The sequence below is a fragment of the Amborella trichopoda genome, chromosome 6 (assembly GCF_054954075.1).
Source record: "Amborella trichopoda isolate Santa Cruz 75 chromosome 6, AtrichopodaSantaCruz75HAP2 v2.0, whole genome shotgun sequence".
Lineage (NCBI taxonomy): Eukaryota > Viridiplantae > Streptophyta > Magnoliopsida > Amborellales > Amborellaceae > Amborella > Amborella trichopoda.
Genome location: NC_142341.1, coordinates 40,589,769 through 40,617,161, shown reverse-complemented (window position 1 = coordinate 40,617,161; position 27,393 = coordinate 40,589,769). Strand labels below are relative to the sequence as shown.

At 34.5% G+C, this 27,393-nt stretch overlaps 1 protein-coding gene across 6 annotated transcripts in view; it reads left to right on the top strand.

Moving 5' to 3' along the window:
• The window catches only part of LOC18429981 (serine carboxypeptidase-like 17), a 32,106-nt gene that overhangs the window by 3,808 nt on the left and 905 nt on the right, over positions 1-27,393 (top strand). For 2 of the 6 annotated variants that reach the window (XM_011623521.3, XM_088870804.1), the window contains 12 exons: positions 6,599-6,675; positions 7,647-7,769; positions 7,861-7,963; positions 8,064-8,101; positions 8,195-8,293; positions 9,934-10,014; positions 10,110-10,262; positions 10,764-10,835; positions 15,936-16,054; positions 18,189-18,302; positions 18,416-18,461; positions 25,278-25,569. In XM_011623521.3, the coding sequence (XP_011621823.1) occupies positions 6,599-6,675; positions 7,647-7,769; positions 7,861-7,963; positions 8,064-8,101; positions 8,195-8,293; positions 9,934-10,014; positions 10,110-10,262; positions 10,764-10,835; positions 15,936-16,054; positions 18,189-18,302; positions 18,416-18,461; positions 25,278-25,361 (1,109 nt within the window). In that variant the 3' untranslated portion in view covers positions 25,362-25,569. Of the gene's footprint in view, positions 1-6,592; positions 6,676-7,646; positions 7,770-7,860; positions 7,964-8,063; positions 8,102-8,194; positions 8,294-9,933; positions 10,015-10,109; positions 10,263-10,763; positions 10,836-15,935; positions 16,055-18,188; positions 18,303-18,415; positions 18,462-25,277; positions 25,570-27,393 lie in introns of those variants that run through there. The other 4 variants (XM_020664717.2, XR_016058502.1, XM_020664718.2 and 1 more) reach the window with 4 other exon arrangements.

Here is a 27,393-nt window from a genome sequence, read left to right as displayed (position 1 = left end):
TTACTCCGCATAATGTAGAATTAAGATGCACCTCAAAAATCTATGTCAAAATATTGTTTTGCTGTTGGAAAACCATCTAATTGATCACCTTAATATTGAGATGTATGAATACGACGGAGAAAAATGATTTTAAGTCCCAAAATAAAGCATCTTGCAAAACATGATCTAGACCGTCCATTTTTAAGATTTTTATATGTTTATAGATCTACTTGATTGGGCCCATCTTTAAAGTTCGAAAGTTTATATAAGTAGTGATGAAAATAAATTTTGAGAGCATCGTAAGAATTTTTAACACTAAATTTGTATCTTATGACTAAAGGTGCACCTTACTATGATTGTTTAAGGTGCACCTATATATAGAGAAAAACAATTGTATAAGGTTGCAACTTTAAAATGTAGAATTAAATATGCATTTACAAAACGTATCAGAAAAGGTTGTTTTACTGTTGAAAAACTCGTTAATTAATCATCTCGACATTGAGATGTATAAATATGAAGAAACAAAATAGGATTTTGAGTCCCAAAAATAGTTCATCAACAAACACATTATCTAGACCGTCTATTTTCATGATTTTCATATGTTTATACCATTTTTGGAGTTTAAAATTTTATAATTAGATATGAAAGTAGATTTTTAGATAACTCTAATAATTTTCTACACCAAAATTACATGTCATAATAAAATTTGGAGGTGCACCTTAATTGGAATGTTTATGGTTGCAACCTCATAGAAACCACACCCATGTATAAGACGTGTGCTATTTTTAGTTCTCTTATTTAAATCGTTATATAAATAGATGGCTGTGTCAGATTCAATCACAATAACATACGTTAGTTTATAGTATTTGATCTTGATCGGATGGCTTATAATGCATGCTATATTTTTATTTTAAAATTTATTTTCCATGACGCGTTGGGCATCCCAACACACCACCAACACCTAATTAATTAAGAAAATTTTCTAATAAAAATAAATGACCAAAATACATATGTAACTTGCAAGGTTACCATGAACATACTTTTAACAACATATTTTTATTTTCATTTGATACGTACATATAAGAAGTGAGTACACCCCAATTTCATATCAAAATACTATATAGAAAAATAATAAAAATAAAATAATGTCAGGCATTGTGACTGAAATTATCCCAATTGCTACACACGTCTTGGTTAGGAGTTTCTTTATTATTTTATTTATTACGACTATTATCCATTATATAAGCCAAAAAGATTATATACTCCTCTACAGGTACATCATCCGATCACTCCTTTAGTTATGATCCCATTTATGCATATTTTTTGGACCTCAAAATTTAGGGTTTAACCGCCTCAACCTGGCAATATCCCTCAAGATACTAAATTCATATATGCTCTATATATGTCTCAATCAAAACTCTTCCAACATTATAGAGTTTGTCTAATTTCAAGATGGTTAGATCTAAGTGTTCATAAACACAAAATCTAATTTTTCTTTACCGGAGATACTCATCTTGTAAAATTAAAATCCCAAAAATTTCAAATCAGCAAAAATAGTCCCAAGTATGCTTTACATTTGAAGTAAAAGAATTATTTTTAGGGTTGGTATTATGTCCACAGGTTGTGATGCTTAAAAGGTGCACAAGCACTTTTTAATGGTTTACATTGAACCAGTCTCATCCAATGGCAAAAAATGAATCTCATTTTTTATTATTAACTTTTATTTAAAAATAATTTTAATATAAAATTTGATTTTTTGCTTTATTTTTTTAAATAGAATTAAATAAACATAAGTAAAAATTATTTTGAGTAAAACATATTAATCAAAATAAATTTAGGGATATTGCGATTTTTTATTTTAAAATAGTTTTTAATTATTTTTATTTATTTCTCTTAATAAAAACAAACTTATAACCCGAAAATTCAAATAAATATTTTATTTAAATAAAATATAAAATTAGTTTAAGACCATTAGATATGACCTTATGAATCTCAACCATTGAAAAGGTTCCTTCTATCGTGTCAGCGCATAAACCAGGGTGAAGAAATTTAGAAAAAGAACATTTCTGTAAAATTCTCCACACTCATAGAGAGAGATGTGTGTTCTATTTATAATATTTTGCAATCAGCATATTTGTTAAGAATCTTTGATTGACTCAATCAAGGATTTGGTTACAGTAATATGTACACATATTAAAAGAGGTTACAATTATAATATATCAAGAGAATCATTTCCAAGATCGTATATTTCTAGATCATTCCTATTACTCCCCCTCAAACTATTGTCAATGTGAAACATGGATAACTTGTTTGCGATCGAACGATGTTGTGATGTAGGACGACCTTTTGTAAAAATATCAGCAAGTTGTTTTGTAATTGAAATATAATCAAAAGTAATCTTTTCACTTTCAATTTTTTCTTGAATAAAATTATAATCCAATTCACAATGCTTGGACCGTGCATGAAGAACTGGATTAAAGGAAAGCTTTATTGCACTCTGATTATTATAATGAAGAATTACATGTTGAATTCTAATATCCAATTATAATAGAATGTGGTGGTACCAAGTGATTTCAGCAGCCGCAGAAGACATTACTCGATATTCTGCTTCTGAACTTGAGCGTGAAACAATCTTTTGCTTTTTATTACTCCAAGAAACTAAATCCCCTACGTTTCTTCTCTATGATAAAGATGCTTGTAATCCAGAATATGAACAGTGATACGCTCGTGATCAACTCATCATGGCATGAATCAACTCTATGTTATCCCCTGATATTTCGGCACAAGTTCTTGACATTGCCGGTGCAAAAGATCTTTGGTTTACCCTTCACAACTCCTATGTGCAACAATCTAAGATGTGATTGATGCATCTTCGCATCGAGCTTCAAAATTACACACGTGAGACACAATCTATTCAATAGAATTTAAACAAGTTAAAATCTCTCTTTGATCAGTTGGCAATTATACAATATCCAGTTGATGAAAAGGAAAAAGTTCGTTAAGTTTTACGGAGGCTTGGTGAGGAATACAAAATTTTTGTTGCTTTAGTTATAGCCCGACCACCTCTACCCTCATACACATGTCTCTGTCTAGAAAAAGTTCGTTAAATTTTGTGGAGGCTTGGTGATGAATACAAAATGTTTGTTGCTTTAGTTATAGCTCGACCACCTCTACCATCATGTACATGTCTCCGTCTTCTCCTACTTGAACATGAGTTATTGTTCAATCTTTCACCTATAGGAAATAGTGACTCAACCACTGGATCTGGACCACACATGAGGTTCTCTATGCATCCTCTCAAATGCCCAAAGGAAGATGAAAAGGACGAGGTCATGAAAGAGGAAGAGGACTCGGTCATGGGAATCTAAGTGGTGCTCAAGGTGGTCCACCGCACTATGCAGGTCGAGCAATATGACTTTTACCAAAACCCCCAATATATCCTATAAATAAGATTGATTTTGAATCTTGTCAAATCTGTGGTCGCATAAACCATCTCGCTCCGGTGCTATTATCACTGCACTCAACATAACTCTCAAGACAATACTTTGACTCACTCTCTCGGGTCTATATATCTCACCTCACCCCTTGAGTCAAGTCGGATTGTTGACACTGGAGCTACAAATCACGTAGTTGATGATTTAGGTATGTTTTGATACCATAAAGAAATTTAAAGAAATAATATATGTGTAAAATTCCCTACACCTATAGAGAGATGTTGGTTCTATTTGTAATAGTTTTGTAATCAACATTTTTGGTAACATATTTAGTAAGAATCCTTGATTGAATCAATCAAGGATTTGATTACATTAATTGTACACATTTGGAAAGAGGTTACAATTACAATCTATCAAGAGAATCCTTTCCAAGATTGCATCTTTCTAGATCATTCCTATTACAAGGGAGATTTGGTTAATCAATCGGGTTTGGGTAAGGTCAATTGGTTCGGGCTTCATGGCCTCGCCTGATTATTTTATTGGGCCATCCGGTCCAGGCTTTCTAAGCACAGCCTAAAGTCATTGTCCCTAGTAGTATTTTATTTTTCATTTTTTTTTACAAATTGAAATGACCTAAAATTTGGAGGATACGTATATCTTACTGAGACGCATCTAATAAAAATTTTAAAAAAACTTATACATAAAAATAAATTGACCCAAATACCCCCAAAGCATTTCGGGGGTATTTTGGTGAATTGTTTTCATGCAAAATATTTTTTTTATAATTTTTGAAGATTCCCCTATTTTTGATAAATAAAAAAACTATTTTACAAGAAACAATTGACAAAAAATACCCCTATAAATTTTTGATGGTTATTTTGGTCAATTATTTTTTTACTGATAATTTTTTTTATATTTTTATTAGGTACGCCTTGATGAGAAGAACATACTACTAAAATTTAAAGTAATTTGGATTTGTAAAAAAAAATGAAAAATTCAAACACTATCAGACATCCGTGATCATTAGATTGGCCCATATTCAATCTGGGTCGTTGGCACATTGAGCTTATTTAAGCTAGGCTGCACACTTTAGTTTTTTCCTATATATATATATATATATATATATATATATATATATATATATATATAGGGTTTGTCTAGAGTTAACAACCCTTCAAAATACAAAGGTTCAAGTTAGAAGGAGCTGTGATGGGTGTATTTATCAAAACAATCATTACTTTTTATTAAAATATTATTCAAATAGGTAATTTTATCATTAAACAAAAGCAAATTTGAAATTTTCACAAATATATATATATATATATATATATATAACTCTTAAAAATACCTATAGGCAATTTTGAACATGTTTTGCTCTGCAACGGACAACTTGTGGTCTGTGGCAGTTTTCGTGTGGTCTTTTTACCGCAACGGACCTACTATGTTGGTTGCAGTATTTTATTCCATGTCGTTCAAAAAAATCAAACGGCGCCGAGCATATGGGCTAAAACACTGTTCATTTTTTCCTATAGGTGTTGTGTAGTATATATATATATGGAATGTGAGCCCATGGAACCTCATATGAGCCCATAGAAGCTCATATGAGCCCATGGGCTCATGGAACAGTGTAAGCCCAACGGCCTAGATTGAATCTGGACCAATCCAATGGTCACAATTGTATTTCGTTAATTGAATTTTAGTTTTTTTTTCTAAAAATCCATATTACTTGAAATTTGGATAGCCGATTCTTCAAGATTAGTCGAACCTAATAAAAATATGAAAAAAATAATTCGTATAAATTAAATTAGCCAAAATACCCCTTAAAAGTTTCAAAGGGTATTTTGGGTTAATTTATTTATGTAAATTATTTTTTTTAATATTTTTATTATGTGCGCCTTGATGGGAATAGTTTATGTTCTAAATTTCATGCTATTTGAATTTATATAAAAAATATTAAAATTATATTATTGTTATAATAACAAAAAATATTAAAATTATATAACAAATGTTGGGGCTTAACATACCCCAAAGCTCAAATAATCATAATAAACAAAATTTTACAACATAAAGCTATAAAAGAAAAAAAGAAAAAGGCATAAGATAATATATTGTGTGGCAATCTGGTTTGTATGAACTACCCAGTTCCCTAAGGTAAACGAGCAATTCCAAAAGAACCTGACCGATTCCCTGTTCCAACAAGGAACCATGTTAATCTTGATCGATTCCCAGTCTAGATCGCCCTTCCTAATCCGAAATGCCGGATGTCTTGTCACTGGTTTTATATGTTAGAGGTAATGGATATTGAATTTTATATTTATTATTTTTTAATAGTTTTTAAGACATATTTGGAGCATATATTTAAGGTAAAAGTCGATATAATTGTGCAACCTTACTTATAGAACTATGGTTTAAGTAATCCAAACCGTCCATATTATTTGGATAGTGTAGGTTTGATATTGCATATGCTACTTTTGAATATTGTTTTAAAAGACATCAAATATATACCGCTTGATTTAAAATAGACGGGTAGAACAATGCATCTCTATTTCTACTTGCAACTTTATACAAACCATAATCTATATATAAGTACAAACAATATTTAACTAATAAAATATGTTTTTAATGGTTAGTGTATGTGAATCCCAGTAGCTATTACTCAAATTTAATGCCATCTTACTCACCCATTTAAAACTTTGAATGTATTTTAAGACAATGTCTCAAAAATTAGAATTCATCTAAGTAGCCATGGTTTCATTCTGATTCATGTTGTCCGACTTGGGCGTTTCCATAGTCGGATCAAAGAGCCGGCCAGTTCTGTATGGAATTGGCGTTCTTGGTACTGACTGAAAACCATACCAGTTCCACCGATTTTCAATCCAGATTGCTCAATTTTGATCTGTATCGACATGTTATTTTTGACACTACTTAAAATAAAACAATTAAAAAAGTAAAAAACCTAGAGGATTAGGGTGACTCCACGTTTCCTCAAAACTGGAATAACTTGGGTCCTGATCTTGAGCCGACTTGGGACTGCAAATGTTATTTTTAAGAAAAACTGAGCTTATTTTATTTTAAAATAAAAGGTCGGGCCGGGGTGTGCTCTGCTCGATGGACGTGTTGCATGGCCTCTCTTCTTAATGCACCTTTACCATCTCTCCACTGATTCCCAACCTTTCTAGTTGCAGGCCCTCTACGCTTTAAGGTGGTGGAATATGATGGAACTGTACCTGCTCTTCAACTCAACCCTCATTCTTGGACCAAGGTATGTTATTTTTTTTGGTTTTGATAATTTCATTTTTCATCGTTTCTGATAATTTCTTTTTTTGTCTCACATCCCGTGCTACTTTGACATATGGGCTATTCCCATGTCTCGCATGTCAACACCAATCCAGCTTCGATATGTATTGACCACCTAGTACAGGGGTGAGAGTTGACCCGATCTAGATTTGAAACCGGGATGTTGGACTTTAATCGGTTTTCGGTAAGATCTGAAATCCTGATTCGGATCCAAAAGTCAGATCCGAATTGAAATTCAGATCGGACACAAGTGTAGGTAGATCCAATTTAGATCCAAATTCGGATCCAACCCAGTTTTTTAAATAGTAATTTTTTTATTTTATATATATAATTTTTTTTTAAAATAGTATATACATAATTCAATTCTGTTCTGAATCCGATACATACTATTCAGATTCGGGTTTGGATCCAAATCCAATGAATACTATTCAGATCCAGATCTGGATCTGAATTTCCAAGATCCAATTTGAACCGAGATTGTGTTAGTTAAGCAGCCTACGCAAAATTTTATCAAAATTTATCATAAATTCTATCCTACAGTAGAGCAGAATGACGGATCAAGATTTATGAATACGACCCCAATTAATTAGAAAAAAATTATGATGATGTAAAAAAAAGAGAAATTAATATAGAAAATGATGCAAAACCTTAGCACATGAGGTTCCACATCGGGATCCAAACATTCAAATTACAGTAAGAGCTACCACTACTAAGGTCAGTGGGAAGTTTAATTTCGCACATTTTATTAGATAACTATATTATTATTCAATACAAAATGGTTTATGTACTGATATAAAAGTACTATACCTAGGTATCTCACTGCTCACCTCTAAGACCGGCGTTTTTGGATTCGACGGGTATCTAGCCTCGGCCAAGGTCCGATACCTCGGTCGAGTCGATTGTTTAAACATTGTCTCAAACTATATTCATCTTCAGGTTGCCAACATATTATACGTGGATTCACCAGTTGGAACTGGGTTTTCATATTCCAAGACGCCTGGAGACTATGCCACCAGCGATTCCAAGACTGTGAAAGATCTCCTTAAATTTTTGACCAATGTAAGTAAACTCTACAGTCAACATTTATAACGACCTTTCGTCATTACATTATGATGACTGGTAATATACAGTTTTGTCATGTGTACAACAGTGGTTCATTGAATACCCAGAATTCTTGTCAAACCCACTTTACATTGCAGGGGATTCCTACTCAGGAATAACTGTCCCAGTCTTAACTTATGAAATAGCCAATGGTACCCCCACATTACTCTCTCTCTTTCTCTCTCTCCTAAAGTTGTTTTAAGCAGAAATGATGTGTCATGCTTGATTTCTTTGATTGAGGTGTTGTTGCAGGCATTGATTCCGGTTATCGACCTGTTTTTAATCTCAAGGTTTGCAATCTCAAATGAGGAAATGATTTGCAATGAAAATGTTGTATTCTTATGATATCAGAGGGTTTTTAATTTGTCAGTTATGGCTTTCAGGGTTACTTGGTGGGCAATCCAGGCACAGATGTTGAGTTTGATTCCCAGTTAGTTCCATTTGCTCATGGGATGGGGCTCATATCAGATGAATTGTTTGAGGTATTGGGGATTTTTTCATTGCTTATTCTTGTTTCAAGTTAAGTTGGTGTCCCTGGCTGGTAATTTTGATCTGGTTTACCATATCTTTAAAGAAGAAGTTTTACATGTGGGGCCACCTATATATAAAATATGTATGATACATGTTCTTATGCTTTCAAATCAGAATGGACATCTAGGATGACTTCAATCACAATGTCATAAGTTAGATCTTGATTTAATGGCTCAAAGTATTTTATTTTTTATTTTATAAATCATTTTGCACAATATTTAGGGTGTGAACACATCTAATAGGGGGGGGGGGGGGGGGGCGTGCAAATGATATTAATAATAAAGCATATTTTTTTAGTACGAAAAATGACCAAAATATCCCTAAAATGTGTATGGCTTTTTTTTGTTATTTATTTTTATTAGAATATATATATATATATATATATATATATATATATATATATATATATATATATATATATATATATATATATATATAGGGAAATGACCTTGTGAGACTCTCCCACACCCATGTGTGTAGGACCCCAAAGGAACACCATTAAATTTGGTACAGATCTTTAGAAAGGTCAAGTTCTATATCCATATGATAATTTTTTTAGATATCTGTGACAAAATTAAGACTTATCTCAAATATTCACTAGATGTTTCGATATCCAAAAATCCTCAAATGAATATTCTTGTTCTCAAGATGTATGTATACGAGAAAAAATGAATTTCAAGTCTTGGAAATAGTGTATCTTGTAATGCATTTTCGAACTGTCAAAATTTACGATAGTTTCTCTCTCTAAAAGTTTTGAGATAGTTTCTCTCAAAAAATTTCCAGGTACATTGTCTTTCTAAAACGAAAATTTGAGAAACTTTCTCTCTCTAAAAAGCTTGAAATAGTTTCTCTCTCCAAACAATTTCAGGTACTTTCTCTTTTTAAATCTTCAAATTTCATATAGTTTCTCTATGTAAGATTTAAAATTTAAAATAGTTTCTCTCTCTAAAAATTTTCAAGCACTCTCTCTATAAACCTGAAAATTTGAGATAGTTTCTCTCTCTATAAGAATTTTCTAGTATTTTCTCTTTATAAAAATTTAAATTTGAGATAGTTTTTCTCTCTAAAAATTTTGAGATAATTTTTCTTACTAAAACTTAAAATTTGAGATAGTCTCTCTCTCTAAAAATGTTGAGATAGTTTCTCTCTAAATGCTTTTTAGGTACTTTGCTTTCTTAAATTTGATATAGTTCATTTCTCCAAAATTTAAAGATATTGTGTCTCTCTAGAACTTAAAATTGGAAATAGTTTCTCTGGTAAAAAGTTTGATATAGTTTCTCTCTAAAACCTTTTTAAGTACTTCTCTCTTTAAATTTTGATATAATTGCTCTCTCTAAAATTTCAAGATATTTTCTCTCTCAAGCTTAAAATTAAAATAGTTTTTCTCTCTAAAATTTTTTAAGTAGTTTCTCTTTCTAAAATTAGATATAGTTTCTCTCTAATTCTTAAGGGTATTTTGGTGGAATTAATTGTTTCTTATAAAGTGGGTGTCTCCATATTTTAAGTATCCAAACGGCGCCTAAAGTATTGTGTTGATATGATTGAAGATATATATGGAGTAAATTTTAAGAGCCTGTCGAGTGACTTGCAGGCCACCAAGATAAGTTGCAATGGCAATTATGCTCACCCAAAAGGTTCGCAGTGTAATTTAAACATGCAAGCTGTGCAAGAAGTAAGTCTATTTATTTGCATCCCTTTTTTCTTGGATCATATTATTATAGAAAGCAATAATGGTAGCTAAGAAGGGCAATGATTGTGTATTTGCAGTGCCTTTCAAGAATTAATGAAGTCCACATTTTGGAGCCATCATGCCCTTTTGCTTCTCCAAGACCAAGACTAGAAATAGGAACAGGACTGAGGAGATGGCTCGATGATAAATCCTCTGACATACATCTCCAATCAACTCCTATAGTTTGCAGGGTACCCCCTCTCTCTCTTATATTTTGTAGGGTACTCTTGGTTTAAGAAGAGCAGTGATCTTGAACTTTTTATTAACCTATCCATGTTCAAGTAAACGGGCATTGTTGTGTTAGGTAGGTAGTGAGTATAAAATTTTGTCAAAACACATCATGAATCTTATATGGAGACTTATAGCCTCACTTAGGATATGACATTTAAGAGAAGAATAGAGAAAGAGACCCAATTAATTAAAAAAAGCTAAAATGATGATGACCCTTCTCTCTTGCTCTCTTATACTTTACACAGGGTACCCTCTACCTCTCTCTTTGCTATACACCTAAAAATTGAGTTTCTCTCTCTTTATCTAATGTACACACCATAATTACTGATTTTCTATCAGATTCTTACATCCACAAATTGAGTTTATCTCTCTTTATCTAATGCACACAACATAACTACGGATTTTCTATCAGGTTCTTTTACTTCTATGTTGTTATTTTACATTCTCAAAATGCTATGCAGGAATATGGCTATATACTTTCCCATTATTGGGCAAATGATGAGAGGGTTGGAGAGGCGCTCCACGTGAAGAAGGTGAGTTTGATTTGACTGTTTCCTAGCATGCATCAAAACATACTTTTTTTTGTTTGGACTGTAGGGTTCTCATGAACTCTTAGCTTACGGATCTAGGAATCCCAAACACCGGGATCTCACCCAAGATCGTATACATGATTGACTAAATGTAAAGTAGATGAATAAAACTATAAATCGAGTGCGAGAAATAAAGCAAATATAAAAAGCACATCACAACAACACACGATTTACGTGGTTCACCCCGTAGGACTACATCCACGACCTAGGCAACTAGAAATCTACTATTACAATGAAGATTACAGTTTTGAGTTATAAGAGATAATACCTATCTCTAAACATCAATAAAAGATTATCACCGATCTTTTCTTCTGAACGCACTCTCCCGATCGAACAACACCGTCGATCCGCATCCTCTTTCCCACCACTATACCGCTATTAAAAAGATAACATCGAGAGCAATATAGAGATTTTATCTCTCTAGAAGTGAAAGTTAACCAACCCAAAACTCATGGGAATACCGCCTCTTCTCAAAGGCTATATCTCTCTCTCTTGGAGGCCCATCTCCATATTGGAGATCCATTCCCATAACCACCAAAGGGGTGACCCTCAAATGATGAGTATTATGTCATCTTTTACTCTCTTATAAAGATACATCCCAAGAAAGTTAATTTTTTATTTCCCATAATATCCTAATCTTTAGAAGAAAATATGGGTATGGTGATTTAGCTATCACCAAACCCAACAATCTCCACATTGATAGCAAAATCACCATACTTGCCTTGACAATCTTCATTGAATAGATTTCTTGATTTCTTCATACTTGTCTCCATTGTGGAATGTTCACAAACAGTTTGCCATCATATTTCTCCACCTCAAGCCATGGATTTATTGATTTCTTCTCACTTGCCTCATGGGAAATACCGTCCCTCTCTCAGAGGCCATATCTCTATCTCTTCGAGACCTATTTCTATATTGAAGATCCATTCCCATAACCCCCAAAGGGGTGACCCTCAAAGGATGGGTATTATGTCCGTCTTTACTCTCTTATAAAGATACTTCCCAAAAAAGTTAATTTTCTATTTCCCATAATACCCTAATCTTTAGAAAAAAATATGGATATGGTAATTTAGCTATCACCAAACCCAACAATCTCCACCTTGATCGCAAAATCACTATAATTGCCTTGACATCTTCATTGAATAGATTTCTTGATTTCTTCATACGTGCCTCCATTGTAGAATTTTCACAAACACTTTGCTTTCATATTCTCCACCTCAAACCATGAATATTTCTTGATTTCTTCTCATTTGCCTCCATTATGAAATTTTCACAAACACTTTACCTTCATACTTCTCTACCCCAAACCAAGTAACCATCAAACTCCACTATTCATCATTTTCTTAATGCAAGCCTTAGCCCCGTACATACCTTATGCTCTGATACTAATTGTAGGGTTCTCATGAACCCCTAGCTTGCGAAATCGGGAATCCCAAACACCGCGATCCCATCCAAGATCGTGTACATGATTGACTAATTGTGAAGTAGATTAATACAGTTATAAATCGAGTGCGAGAAATAAAACAAACATAAAAAGCACATCACAACAACACACAGCACACGATTTACGTGGTTCACTCTGTGGGACTACATCCACGGCTTCGACAACTAAAAATCCACTATTACAGTTTTGGGTTACAAGATATAATATCTATCTCTAAACATTAGTAAAAGACCATCACAGATCTTCTCTTCTAAACCCGCTCTCCTGACCGAGTAACACCGTCGATGAACATCATCTTTCCCACCGCATTATCACTACTGAAAAGATAACCTCGAGAATAATATAGAGATTTTCTCTCTCTAGAAGTGGAAGTTAACCAATCCAAAACTCATGGGAATACTGCCCATTTCTCAAAGGCTATATCTCTCTCCTGGAGACTCATCTCCATATTGGAGATCCATGCTCATAACCCCCAAAGGGATGACCCTCAAATGATGGTATTATGTCCTCCTTTACTCTCTTATAAAGATACTTCCCAAGAAAGTTAATTTTATGTTTCTCATAATACCCCAATCTTTTGAAGAAAATATAGGTATGGTGATTTAGCTATTACCAAACCCAACATGGATGTTTAAGTTTTTTTTCTAATTGAAAAAAAAAATTAGACAGCAAAATTAGATCTCATTTGGATATCAAATCATCATAATTCACATGGCATTTCCATCAACCTTAAGCTTCATAGAATGATAACTCACAAGGTCCCGACAACATTAATATCGAAAGTAGTAAAGGGGAAGTGAGGCTGTCAAAATCACCATACCTATCTTTTATTAAAAGATTAAGGGTTATATGAAAAAAAATGAAGGGGTTTCTTGGGGAGCAAAAAATAAACTCAAGGTAATCTCTATAAAAGGAATCAAGGAAAACATAATATCCATATCCTTTTGAAGGTCACCCCCTTGGGGGTTGAGAGATTAGATCTCCAATATGGAGGTGTGTCTCAAAGAGAGAGAGACATGGCCTTTGAGAGAGAGGCGGTATTCTCATGAGTTTTGAGTTGGTTAATTTTTAGTTTTAAAGAGAAAAAGTCTCTCGGTTGCTCTCAAGGTTATCTTTCCAATAACGGTATTGCGGTGGGAAAGAGGATGTTGATCGACAGTATCGCTCGAGCGGGTTTAGAAAGAAAAATCGGTGATGGTCTTTTACCTAATGTTTAGAGATAAATATTATCTTTTGTAATTCAAAACTGTAATATTCATTGTGATAATGGATTTCTAGTTGTCGATGCCGTGGTGTGCTTTTTATGTTTGTTTTATTTTTCGCACTCGATTTATTGTTGTATTCATCTACTTCGCATTTAGCCAATTGAGTACACGATCTTGGGTGGGTTCTCGATATTTAGGATTCACGGTTCTGCAAGCTAAGGGGTTCTCGAGATCCCTACAGAGGTGACCTTCATGGGGCCAAGGTGGTAGAAATTTAAGCCACCCCTTCAATTGACAAAGATATGAATGCCCAATGAGTCAAGAGGAGTGAGTACTCTTGTATAAGGATGCTAACAGTTGTGAGAGCAAGGACCAAAACCTTAATGCACCACCTATACGACTTCGGGAATTTAGGCTGTTTATGTATGCTTGTGCTGAGAGAGGACCCCCACACCATTAAGTTGTGTATATGTCTAGGTGAGATGTCTTGTCCTTTGGGGGAGGGGGCTGATATCCATAATAACCTTATACTCTATTTTCATGTCGGCTAACTTTGATGGGCCTATAACAAGCCCTTATAGAAGAGATACATAGGTCATGGGCTCTCTTGGTTTAAGAGGTAGATTTTCTCAGCCCAATCAATTTTTTTTACCCAAAAAGAAAGTTTGGGAGGTAGAACGTGAATTCATGGTTACCATATATGAGATGCCTTGTAATAAGTGCTGTGTCATCCCATGGCACACTCACTCTTTCATGTTGTCCTTATATTTTTAAGTGCTTCATATTTACACTTTTACCCAGAGATTAATTATGTTTTACTTTTCTCTAGAGCCACAAAATTATAGTTTTTGTGCTCTCAAGAAGAGGTGAATCAATGTAGAGTTAAATTTTTATTATATTTTTCTCCTCTCACTTCAGCAACATGTGGACCACATTGGGCATACATGTGTTCGCGATTCATGTGCAACACATGGGCCCTATAGGCGATGGGTCCCACTTAACACTAAGCCCTCTTTTAGTTATGGACCGGCTTTCTATGGAGCCAAGCCCATATATGTAGAAATCCGGGCTCCTTAATAAAACTATTTTTTAGATAGATTTTAAGACTTAATTTTTGAGAATATGGAATCTCTAACATGGAGATCATGAATGTGAAAAAAATAAATAAATTTTAAAAAATAAAAAAAATAATTCTAGTGAAAAAACATTTGGACCGTTAGTTTCCATTATTTTTAGATGGAACACCGACTTGCATCTATCTTTAAGATGGATGCTTTACACTTTTTGGACCGCATATGTAGAAATGCAGTCCAGCCCACATGAAATTGTTTTCTTTTAGTTATTTAATTTGTTTGAGAGATTTCATTATTTTTATGAAACTAATACATAAAAGGGTTTGGATATTCCCTATATTTTTTTATCTTTTCTCTTTTCAAATCTCCATTTGAAATAAAACAGTTAATAAGAATTATTTTAGAAGAAGGATTGGTCTCTTTGAGAAGGAATGACTTTTAGAAAGATATGAATTCAGAGAGAATGGGAAAAATGGTATGAATTCTTTTTGAAGTAGAAAAAATAACATTTTTTCTTTTTTAAAGAGTTTGGTAAAAGGGCAACTAGAGGTAACGGTCAAAGTCTCATTCTTAATTCATGATGGCTGATCGAAGATTGAAGGGTTCAAATTAAAAAGCCTTTCTCACCTTAAAAATCTCTTAGTAGAAGGCAAAGTCGTCTCCACTACTCTTCCACTTGATGATAATAAAGAAGTAATGAGGGCTGTAAGAATTGAAAAGAACTTTGCCCTAGTTATGATATGCCACCGATCAAGGAAGATCGATGGGTACATAAAGTCCTTGGAGGTAATCCTAGACCATTCTCACAGTTCATTTTGAGTTTGTTTTTGTGAGAATGGGGCAGCAACCCATTCCTCGTCATTGTTTTTGTTATCTATTGTGATGTATTTTTTTCATTTCAATATGGTTGAATGTACATAGAGTAGCACAAGTAATAAGGGAATCTAGGCACATGTAATAAAAGTGCAATTAGAGCAGAAAATCGACTCAGCCAAAGTAATTGGACCTTGCCTACCGCCACATGGTCCAAAATTCCAGAATATATTACTTTTGTGGATCTGTTGTGAGAAAAACTGTTTCTCTCTCCTGCCCCCATTTTTGAACCTTTGAGTTTAGTTTCTGCTTTTGTATTAGACTCTCAGTACAAAGTCAAGAAGTAAATTTTATATCAAATAATAATTTACTGATTCTATGACCTTGTCTTTCATTTTTGTACTCTCATTTCAGATGAACAAAAGTATGAGCCAATGTTCGTGCAGCATTAGAAAATCCTATAGCATGCTTCTTGGTAACCAAATGGTTATTTTGTTCTGGTGTTCAGGGAACTGTAGAAGATTGGAAAAGATGCAACTTTGGTATCACTTTTAAAGCAGATGTTAAAAGCTCTGTTCTTTATCACCATAATTTGACCATGAGAAGCTACTCAGCTCTCATTTATAGGTACCCACACGTTGCCTTTTCCTGTTTGAGTAATTATTTGGGAACAAAAGCACAAAAACATAGGTTATATAAAAATTGGAAATCAAAAATAGTTTCCACCTTGGTGGCCACTGTCGTTACGAATTTCACTAGAATTTGGATGTTGGCTGAAATAGTGTTTTAACGATACTTGTGACGAGAATCTTGAAATTTTGAAACAAGGGATGAATATAAGTAAAGAGGCTGATCTTGAGAAATAAGAAAAAACTATGATGTTTTTTAATTTTTTATGTAAAATTTGTTTCTTAAGCCCCAAAAATGGTGCTATACTTTTTTGAATCCCAAAATGACTTTTTTTCTTTTTTTGTCATAGAGCATTATATGGTTCAACTTTTGAGCATAGTTACCAGAATCTTGCTCCCAAGGTCGTGATTCCAATAGAATCCCAATTCTTCAATTATTGAAAAGGAATCTTTACGGAATCCATTTATGTGAATTCAGGAATCTCGATTCCTTATTTTAAGAATCTCAACTCCAATACTTATAGAATATCATATCCTAATAGTATATATCGAGTAGTTTTATAAACACTTTTAAATTTTGAAAATGGACGGTCTAGATAATATATTCCAAGATGTACTACTTTTAAGACTTTAAATCTCCTTTTTTTTATATTTATATATGTATAAGTCAAGATAATCAATTATAGGATTTTCGACATCAGAACAACCTTTACAGATGGATTTTGAAGTAAACTCTGTAAGGTTGATGCGTTATGTGAACTTTTTCCTTTTTATATTAGAAAAATTGCAAATATCCCCCAAAATGGACTTTTTACTCACTTCACCCCACCCAACTTTTCCTAGCAAATACCCCATACAAAAGTTCTTTTTTTTTGGATGAAAATACGGTTCCCTCACATAAATTATTTTCATTGGAAAGGGCGGTCCGGCATTTTCAACAGGCAGTCCGACGATTATTTTTACTGGAATGACTGGTCCGGCATTTCATGATGGCGGTCCGACATTTTTTGAAGGGGCAGTCAGGCGTTTTGATATGGCGGTCCGGCATTTTGAAGGGCCGGTCTGGCGTTTTGAAGTAGCGGTTTGGGGTTTTGAAGTGAACAGTCCGGCGTTGTACAAGTGCGGTCCGTCATTTTCCTTTTATTGGGATCCAAAAATGATTTCTTACTAAAGAGAGGGGTATTTTTATAAAAAAAAAAAATTTAACTTCTTGTATAGGAGGTATTTGTTAGAAGACATGATTTTTGTGGGAAGTTGCCTGAAACGTTGAGTATGTTTGAGTAGGGTAAAGGGCGTAAAAAGTACATTTTGAAACGGTTTTTGCAATTTGCCCTTTTATATTTACCTTTTAAAGAGAAACTTAGGGTATTTCATTTGGGAAAGTACTTCAACAAACGTTTGTTGAATCTCGATTTTGCAATCTACATTACTTGAATTTGGAGTCCATATACGAAGATACTCTCTTTATCAAATTAAAGACACAAATATAGAGCCCTGAACTAGAAAATGAACAATTCGAAACATACGAGAAGAATCACATAAAAAACTCAATTTTAAAAGATATCGAAATCTCGACCCCATTTAAAAAATAATCTTTGATTCCATATGGGTCAAACTCGATTCTAAAAGACGGCATAATCGTGATTCCATGTATGAGGGGATCTCTATTCTATTTGGGTAAGAATCATGATTCCTATACAATCGGAATATCTTTTCGTGCAGTCCCCTCGTACGGACATCAATCTAAAAAACACGAATCTTTTAGCCAGCTGTTTCGGATCATGAAAATGATTCGGAATCTGAAGAGCTTGAGAACTTGAATCTCCTAGATGCTTGGAAATCACTTCCAAATCTTAAATTTGGAGGTCCTAAAATGTTCCAAATCGAAGTATGTACTGTTTTCCAAAATGGATGGTTTCGTAAGAAGAGGGACAAGATGGTTGGTCCACTTTTGGGGCTCGAAATCTGTCCCTTTTTTTGTTCTTCAGACTGATAATGATGGAGGTGAGGATGGATCTGCAGATTTTTTGGTCCTCAATCAATCCATCTGCAAGATTGGTTTTTTAGGGGCATCCAGGTTTAATTGAAACTTCCAAGCAGTGTAACTGATTCTTTAGTTGGTAATGTTTCAGTGGAGATCACGATGCTAAAGTTCCATTTATTGGTACTCAAGCTTGGATAAGATCTCTTGAGTTCCCCATCATTGATGATTGGAGAGCTTGGGTGGTTGATGGCCAAGTTGCAGGGTAAGCTTCTTCCCCATTTCTCCATTCCAATTGATGCATGGGTTTTATCTATTCTAAAGATACATAGGTTATTATCTGACTCTCTCTCTCTCTCTCGGCTCATGTTTTTGCAGCTACACCAGGAGGTACGCCAATAATTTGACCTTTGCTACTGTCAAGGTAATACCTTCTACCATTTGCAGCAATAATTTCTGGTTTTTTATTTTTGGAGAATAATTTGTTATTCAGAAGATATTTGTATTCTTAATAAAGTATTTGAAGGTTCCTATTTGTTTTCTCTTTTGGAATTTAGATCCAAAGATCAATCAGTGATCGATTACAACTTACCCTAAATTCATCTGCGTTTCCTTTTCTCAAATCAAAATTTGGCAAATGCATTTCTTTTTTATGTTATTATTATTTATGTATAAAGTTACACCCCTTTTAATTTTTCTCTCTTCATAATATCAACACTGCACAAAAAGCTTTGTGAAAGATGATATGTAAGAATGACTGATAATGGAATCTGTTACTCTAGCCAAGTACCAATTCGCATTTCAATATGCATATAAGATACCTGGTATATTCGCCCAAAAGTTCTTGCCATGACTAAAATGTCTTGTCTTTTGTATATTATTGCAAGTTTGATTTAGCGACCACCAAGCATGCCTATGAGAAAGTCTTTATTTTCTTGAACACCTCATTTTGGAGGGATTTACAACCTGGGAAAAAGTGGTTATGACCTGCTATAGAACATTTTGCATGGAGCTGATTTTTAGAAAATATAAATTTATAAAACAATTATATGCCGCGGTTAAGGGATATTTCGCTAGAAAATCTTCTCAAAGTTGTATTGGTTAATGCATGCTCTAAACTTGATCAGATGACAATTAGGTGTATTCCATTTAGATATTGGCTAGAGGGATGGGGATTCTATTCAGCCATCTGGTGGCTTAGATAACCCAATATTTGACTGTGTGGAAGCAGTGTTAGGGCCCTTCACCCGTAGGAGAAAAATTTCATAGTTACTGATCACTGATAATAATGACATTCAGGCACTTTGAGCTTGCGTTCGAACCATATGGTCACCTTAAGGAGTACATAGTAAGGTAAGGTTGTTTTCATTTCTATATTAGGCTCCATGCGAATTTCTCTATTTGGATAAAAGAGAAAAGAGATACACCCACCCTGCTTCATGGGTGCCTTCTACTCTGTAGAACTCTAGAACCTTGTTTTAGAATCATTTGAGCTTGGAGATTTAGAAATGCTTTAGTAGAATTAAACCTTGAATATTGCAATTGGTTTCCTCACCTTCAACTGATATACATTGTCCTATCAAAAGAGGAATTGAGTCTTGGAAAGAACGTACAACATTTTCAATGTTGATTTTCTTGTTAAATCCTGGGTAATTTGGGAGCAAGTTTCTATTACTTGATCAGAATGTTGTAACATAGCATGATGACGCTATTGTTATAAAAAAAATTATTTGTGAATAATTTGCATTGGTGAAATTTTTGAAGTTCCTATCCCCTAGAAGTTATAAAGTCATTTATCTTAGTTCACAGACAGTTAGTTTAAGATATTAAAGCCGCCCATGACTGATCATCTTTGTCTAAGCATTCCTTGATTTAGTTTTATGTTTTCATTTCAACTGTGTAGTTCACACTTTGTGTTCATTAAGAACTGTGATTGTGATAGTTGCGGCCTAAGATTGGTGCAATTTTTATTTGAGCACTCCACATATTAATTTTCTTGGTTTTCTTATACATTGGGGGTACACTTGTGATGAACAAAACTACTAGATGTGAGCAACCATTAAGGGCACCCTCTTTCCCTTTGCATTGCAATGCACAAATGCAAACTTCAAAGATGTTAGTGAACAACATAAACTCTCAAAACTGAGTGAACTTGGAAACTCCCTACTTACAAGCTGGCCATTCATGTGCCTATATATGAGAGAGAAATCTTTCCTTTATTTTGGAAAAGGTGTTAAGTAAAATTTTCATTTCCACAATCCTAAGCTTGCAGATTGGGATTCCCACTAAGGATCTGTTAAATACCGTGTGAAAGGGGATGCCCAAACCTTCAATTAAACTAGCTAACAATATAGGTCACAATGTTGAATGCCTACCTAGCGGATGGTTAGGATTCCATGCGACGTTTTGGGCAATAAATGGGAGTATAGATCTATGTTACACATGAGAGCACATTTGTCCTCCATATCTGTTCTCTTGTACTCTTTTATGTAATGTTTTATGCCCAGCACATTTATGGACGTAGGGGATTTGTACAAGATACAAATGTTGTACAAAGTACAAATCTGCCCTAGGACATTTAACATTAATGTCGTCAATTTTGCTGGACATAATATAAACATGAAACAATACAAATAAATACTGTTAAGATTGAGATAAGAGGGGAAAAAAAAAAAATCCAAGCCCACAACTGGGTAATATAGATGCTGTTCACCTTGTTTCAATCATGGGGCAATGTGCCCTACATCTTCACATGTATCCTCATGAGAGTTACTATATAAGTGAACATTCATGCAGGTTACAACTAGCATGTATATATATTACAGTAGGAAAATCATCTAGATGTAGAAAGATACTATACAAATTTGGAATAGATTTGCATTGCTAAAAGTGCATGGTTATCACCACATGGAGTTTTCCATAAGGGGCATGGGGCAATAGTTACTGTGGCATGTTTTCTTAATAGGTGTGAGGCCCATAATAGTTATTGCTCATGAGGTCGATAATACTCTCAACAAATACAGAAAACGAGAAAGTGTTCTTAAGTTTGACATCTGTCTATAGGGAGGAAGAGGTGAAGAAAGGGAAAAGGCATTATCAAAGGGACTTTCAGTTGCTTAGCTCATCGAACTCATCGAGTTCACTTCACCTAGGTTGATATCTTAGTGGCCTGAGCTATCTCCTACTCATTTGCTTGTCATTATAGTTTCATGTTATCATGTCTCTATCATTTGTCTAGAGATTTGTGTTGTGCAAACATACCGCACATTCTGATAGTTGTGTTGTGTTCCACTTAAAAACATTTGACAGCAGGAAGTGCTTTATAGTAGCTTCCTTGGTAGTTTAGGCCTTTGGGTAAACAATGTCCACATCTCAGCATTTGGAGTCGGGTTAGAGGTTGTGATCCCTGTAATAGATTGTTAAGCGAATGCCTTTGCAGCACTAGAGTTCTTACTTCAAATCACTATTTTCCGTGAAAATGTCAAAGACAAGGTCAAGTCAAGATTGTAACTCTAGATAGGAAAATCATAAATCTTCTATTTCAAAAGTCCAATCAATTTTATGGGTATGATGCTTAGGGCACTATATCTCCTCATAATATGTTCGAGTCATGGAATTAGTGAGCGTTCCTAAATAGAGTTGAAACAGGCATTGGACAACAACACAAACATTTCTTAAAAAATCACCAGTAGCTTTGAAGGCTCTCTTACAGATACTTGTAGGGTGTAACATTGCTATGTTATAGCATCCAGTGATTAAAACTCCTGAATCAAATCCACCTAGGAACGAATCTCTGCCTTGGATGTGTATCTCAAGTAGGGCTACCACCAGGCAGGGCCCATGCTAAAGCCTGACAAATGCTTCGTCCCGGCAAGACCCAGACATTGTGATCGGAACGCCCGGCCTGGCCCAAATATGCAGTATTAAAGCCCGGCCTTGCCCTGTCCATTAAGATTTTTTTTTTTTTTTTCTACATTTTATCTCACTCTTCAAACTTTTCTTGTTTCTATTAAGCCAAAAAAAAACCATATGCTAAAATTGTTTTTAGGAAAATTTAATATTTCAATGTAATTTGTGGTATCTATAACTTAAAAAGAAGAAGGTGGTATTCACGGCCCGGTCTGAACCATTGGCAGCTCTACTTGCCCCCTCTCTCCTCAGCTGAACGCTCAATCTTATCCATCAGCCATCTCTCTCCTCATCTCGAATGCACAATCTCTTCCATCCGCCATCTCTCTTTGTTTTGGGGCTGGTTTCTAGAGAGAGAATGGATTTTTAGAGAGAGATTGGGTTTTTAGAGAGGGAGAGAATAGTTTTTAGAGAGAGAAAGAGATTGGTTTCTAGAGAGAATGAGAGAGATTGGGTTTTAGGGATAATGGGTTTTTAGAGGGAGAAAAAAAGAGATTGGGTGCACAGAGAGAGAATGGCCTTTTAGAGAAAGAGAGGGGGCGGTGGGGTGAGAAAAAAGGTTTTATAGAGAGAGTGGAAGTCTAAATGGGCCGCGCCAAATCGGGTCAGGCCAAATTATTTTTCGGGTTCAACGGGCCGGACCAGCCCGATAAAGAGTGCTATTTTTGTGAACCGAACCGGGCCTGCGCCAAAGCTTGTGACTGGCCCGGATCAGGCCTGAAAATGGCCCAGCCAAGCCCAAGGCCCGGCCCGGACCATTGACAGCCCTAATCTCAAGACTCTTAGGCATTTCTATTATTTACATTTTTGGTGTTTGTTTGAGACTCTCCCGAGTCTTGTTGCTTCATTCAGATGAAGATGCTGGTAAGTTCTGCCCTGAGTCCATGTTTTTAGACCGACTAGCGTCTGCCTTTAAGTATCTAGATAGAATTTATGCTTATTTGATTGCATTGAAGTCTTGCTCCAAGGTGTTGTCAACATTAGCAGTATCTGGGTTTGATGAATAGTTTTTCAAGTGGAGCCTCTTGAAAAAAAAGACCTATGTAATCTTTTGTCGGGGAATTATAATATATATATTTTTTAATAATAATAATAATAATAATAACCCCTTATCTTTTTAGCAACAAGATCATTAACAGATGGTCTTACTACAATCAGTAGATATTCTAAAATAGAATACCATAACAACAAAATAAAACTCAACTACTTGATGTCATTGATACAACCTAATACGATGCTTGAGAATATGAAATAAAGAACAAGTAAGTATAAGATAAAGATGCTGGAGATTACCTCAACCGGGCTTCTTACACCCCACACCGAGTTCTCATATCCAATGGCGCGGGATCTGCGGTCTAGCTTCAATCTCGAATCGAGAAAGCAAATTTTAGCCAAACTATGTCACCACCTTAATTCTCCACAAAATCCTAACCTCCAAAAATAACTTAGGCTTCCCTCTAATTTCTACAAACCTTAGTTTCTTCTTAAATCTAGAGAGAAAAAGAGTAGTAGCTAGAGTTGGGGCGTGGCCCTCTTTTGAAACTTGAGGACAAAGAGGCTTAGAGAGAGAAACTCAAAGGAGAGAGTGAGGGGTGTCCCTCGAAGAGAGAGAGAGAGAGAGGTTAATTTTTTTTTAGAGATGGGAAAGAACTCTCATATTTATAGAGAAAATAAGATCTAGGGTTTCTTCAGGGTTTCCCATAGTTTGCCTCTTTCATGAGATTGAATCTATACCGTTGATCAATGTGACTTGTGGGGTGAGAGATCTGAGCCATCCATTCCATAGATGGGCTATCAACATTATGAAATGTGCTTGAACCATTATCCGCTTTTCCTTAAATCATTTTCCCATCAATATATTTAGATAAAATAGATATCATGCATTCCATAAAAATAGCATGATCATATCACATATTCCATAAGGATATGTCAAACATTATCAAGTAAATAAATACTACAAAAAATTTTAAACAAGATAAGGTCAATATTTATCATCTATTCAAATTGACCATATCCCTTTTAAAGCATACTTATCATATTACAAAATATGCCATGGCTGTTATATCCTTTCCAAGATTTGACCACATGCCTCAAATCAGAATTACCATAATCTTAAAGACCTTGATCACAAAGAAACAAGATGAATCCAAAGGATGGGGCGTATCACCCCTTTGTGGCACATGTAGGCCCCACCCACATGTCACATGGTGGGCCCATATACACTTTGGGCCCCCATTAGAATTTTTATAAAAATTTTAAAATTTAATAAAAAAATTTTAAGATGTATTTGAATTTTTACAACTTTGTAAAATCAATAACTGTATTTTATAAATCCAAAAAAAATATAAATAAAATATTAAAAGATTCACAAAAATTCTAATAATAAAACTAAATAATTTCAATAATAAAATGAACATAATTAAATTAATATGATGGGAAAAAGATCCATATGGCTTTAGGAATTCAATCTGTAAATAATGGGGTACTCTACCTTCAACTGTGGACTACAGACCACACTAGTTTTATCGAACTGACCCAGTGTTTCCCATGACCCACAATCCAAGCAGAGGCTCATTAGCGGGTCACCAAAGTTAGGTCGATGAATCAAGGAGTCGCAATCCCAGTCTATGGATTACAGGTCCTCCCCTAGAGACGAGTTCATGTCACCACGACTTGATGCGACCATAGCTTTATGGTGCATAAGGGTATCTCTCGCACATACATACGCTTTACCCAAAGGTGGATATCCGGTTTTCCCGAACGATCTATCAATATGAATGCTGTGTGATGGAATATGGATGAGGTTTTGGCCCCCATCTCAATAAGCTTACCATTACATACAAGGGTCACACAGTCCTTCGGCTCTCTCAGCTAGGCATAAGCTCCGATCCCATCAAGGGTTAATCCAAAATGATCCTCGGTTAATTATTTATGCCCAGGTACTTAGGGTTTTCCAGCCGACTGGCTTAGATTGATAAGCACAGTCCGGTATAAGCAAACATCATTCGCTTAGTATGGTCTTCAAGGGAGCACACTTCCATTGAGTTTATGTTTCAAAGTATTTCAATACACAGAAAGCCTTTAATGGTCACATAAACCCAATACCTCCTACAAGAGTGGCAATCCCTGCCATTTGTACTTGTGATGGATTGTAAATTGTATATGTCGATGATTTCTATTTGGTAGTCTGGCCTTTAAAGAGTAACTTGTGTAATTCTTCACTGTTTCCTGAGTGCATTTTCTCATTAATATTGTGAAATAATGATCAGAATTTTTTTTGCCTTTGTATTCTTTTGTATTTTTCTTTTAATGCCAAACTTTATGGTTATAGGGAGCCGGTCACACAGCTCCTGAGTATAAGCCCAAAGAATGTCTTGCAATGTTACGGAGGTGGATCTCACATGAGCCATTGTAAATTATCAGTATACCTGCATGAAGTGATCTTGTGTCATTTTCATCACTTCACTTGACTTATAGTTCCAAAGGCAAATAACATGATATTGCTTGTATGATATGTATGCATGAAGTGATCTTGTGTACTCCACATGAAACAAATTGATTTTCATTCAAATAATGGTCCATTCTATTTAATTTGAAATAATATAAAAACATTGGAGCAACAACTCATCATTTTACATTTTAGATCTTATCATGGTTGGCTGGCATATTTCGGCATTCAATTGTCTCTTCCTGTAGTGACAATCCTTTGGCTTCCAGTTCATGTTAACTACACATTCGATCCAACTTTTGGAGAGTTGAGTTGTACCTATTATTGGGTGCTAACAAACTTTGGTCCTGCAGTAACTGACTTAATAAACATTCCATTAGGTAATAAGACCATTTCAATAATCAATCTAAAATAATAATAATAATAATTTGCACCCTATTCAAAATGAGCCTCCTCCAACAATGAATTTAGACCGTCCATTTGGTGAATTTCAAGATCTAGGCTTTTATGAATTCAAAATCAACATTTTTTTTTTTAACTTTAAGCTAATGATAATAAAGTTATCTAAAAAATTTAGGAAGAAAAAAGATCTTTCTGAAGTTTAGATCCACACATCTCACCCAAACAGACAGCTTACGTTAATCGAGCTAAAAATGTACTTTTTAGGTTGTGTTTTCAAATTTTTGTGTTTTGTAATTGTTCATTAGAATGAAAAAAGTGTATATTTTAAAATTTGGGTCAAACAAATGGCCTTAACATGGGTTTTCAAGATTGTTTTATTTTATTACTATACAACCCTAGAATGAAATTGCTCCCCTCTGATAAAACCACGTACTTCAAAACATGGACTTGCATGCCCCAACTCCGAGCGGATTGCGATGACTTTGGTCCCTTCTGATTTACGATAAACCACTTAATTCAAAATATGGACTTGTTTACCCAAACATGGACATGGGAGACTGGCCTATTTTTGAATTCCTCCTCTGAAATTACCAGGGACCAAATTCCGAGCTGATTGCGATGACTCCCAAGACATGAATGAGTGGGGACCAATCCGGTTTTAGTCTGGCCCCAGAATTGGGTCCGATTTGATAGACTTACCTCATTTTATCAAAGAAATAGGTGAACCTGGTAGGTCACCGAACGATTCGGACTGGCATAATCACCCGATTTTCATCTATTTATGTTTTAAGTTTTAATTTTTAAAATTTAAAATAAAAAATAATATTTAAAAAACTTTTAGACTAATTCTCACCCAAAAGCTGATCCAACCTAGATAAGCGATTCGAAATGAACCTCTTAATCGGGATTCTAAACCACCGCCTATAGCAAGCATCACCATCAATTTGCATCGTTGAACTTCCGTATATTTATTTTCTGACATATGGTCGAACGTGGAAACCGTGCTTATGAATACAAAGAACAAAGAATTTACTATCATAATATCTTTTGGCTTCTTGAGTGTGTAATACTTTTATGGGATTGTACATAATGACATCATTTATCTTTGATACAGGGTGGTTACAATTCTGACGTGAAATTTGATAATTTGGACAGGTCACAAAGTTAAAAAAAAGTTATTTTGAAGTTTGAGCTTGGTCAATAGAATAATTGCAGTAACCCAATTTCACATCTAATGATTAAGATTAATGTGACCACCTTGTATCAAAGATAAATGGTCTCATTCTATACTTTCCCTACTTTTATTTCTTGTGTTAGAAGACTTATATGAGGGGATTTTTCAATCTGAAATTTTGGGAACCACATTATAATTAGGGAAATTTACGGACGGACCGGATTATTGATCCGTTATAAAGAAATGGCCCAAAAATGGGCCGTTATTATCAAAAAGGATGGAATCTATTTTATATTTTATTTTACTATATCGCCAATTGTTTAATTTTTTTTTTTTACAAATCAAGCGGTTCAATTTTTTTACCAAATCAAACGGTCCGATGTTTTAACATTGAACTGGTTAAGATTTTATTTTTCCCAAATC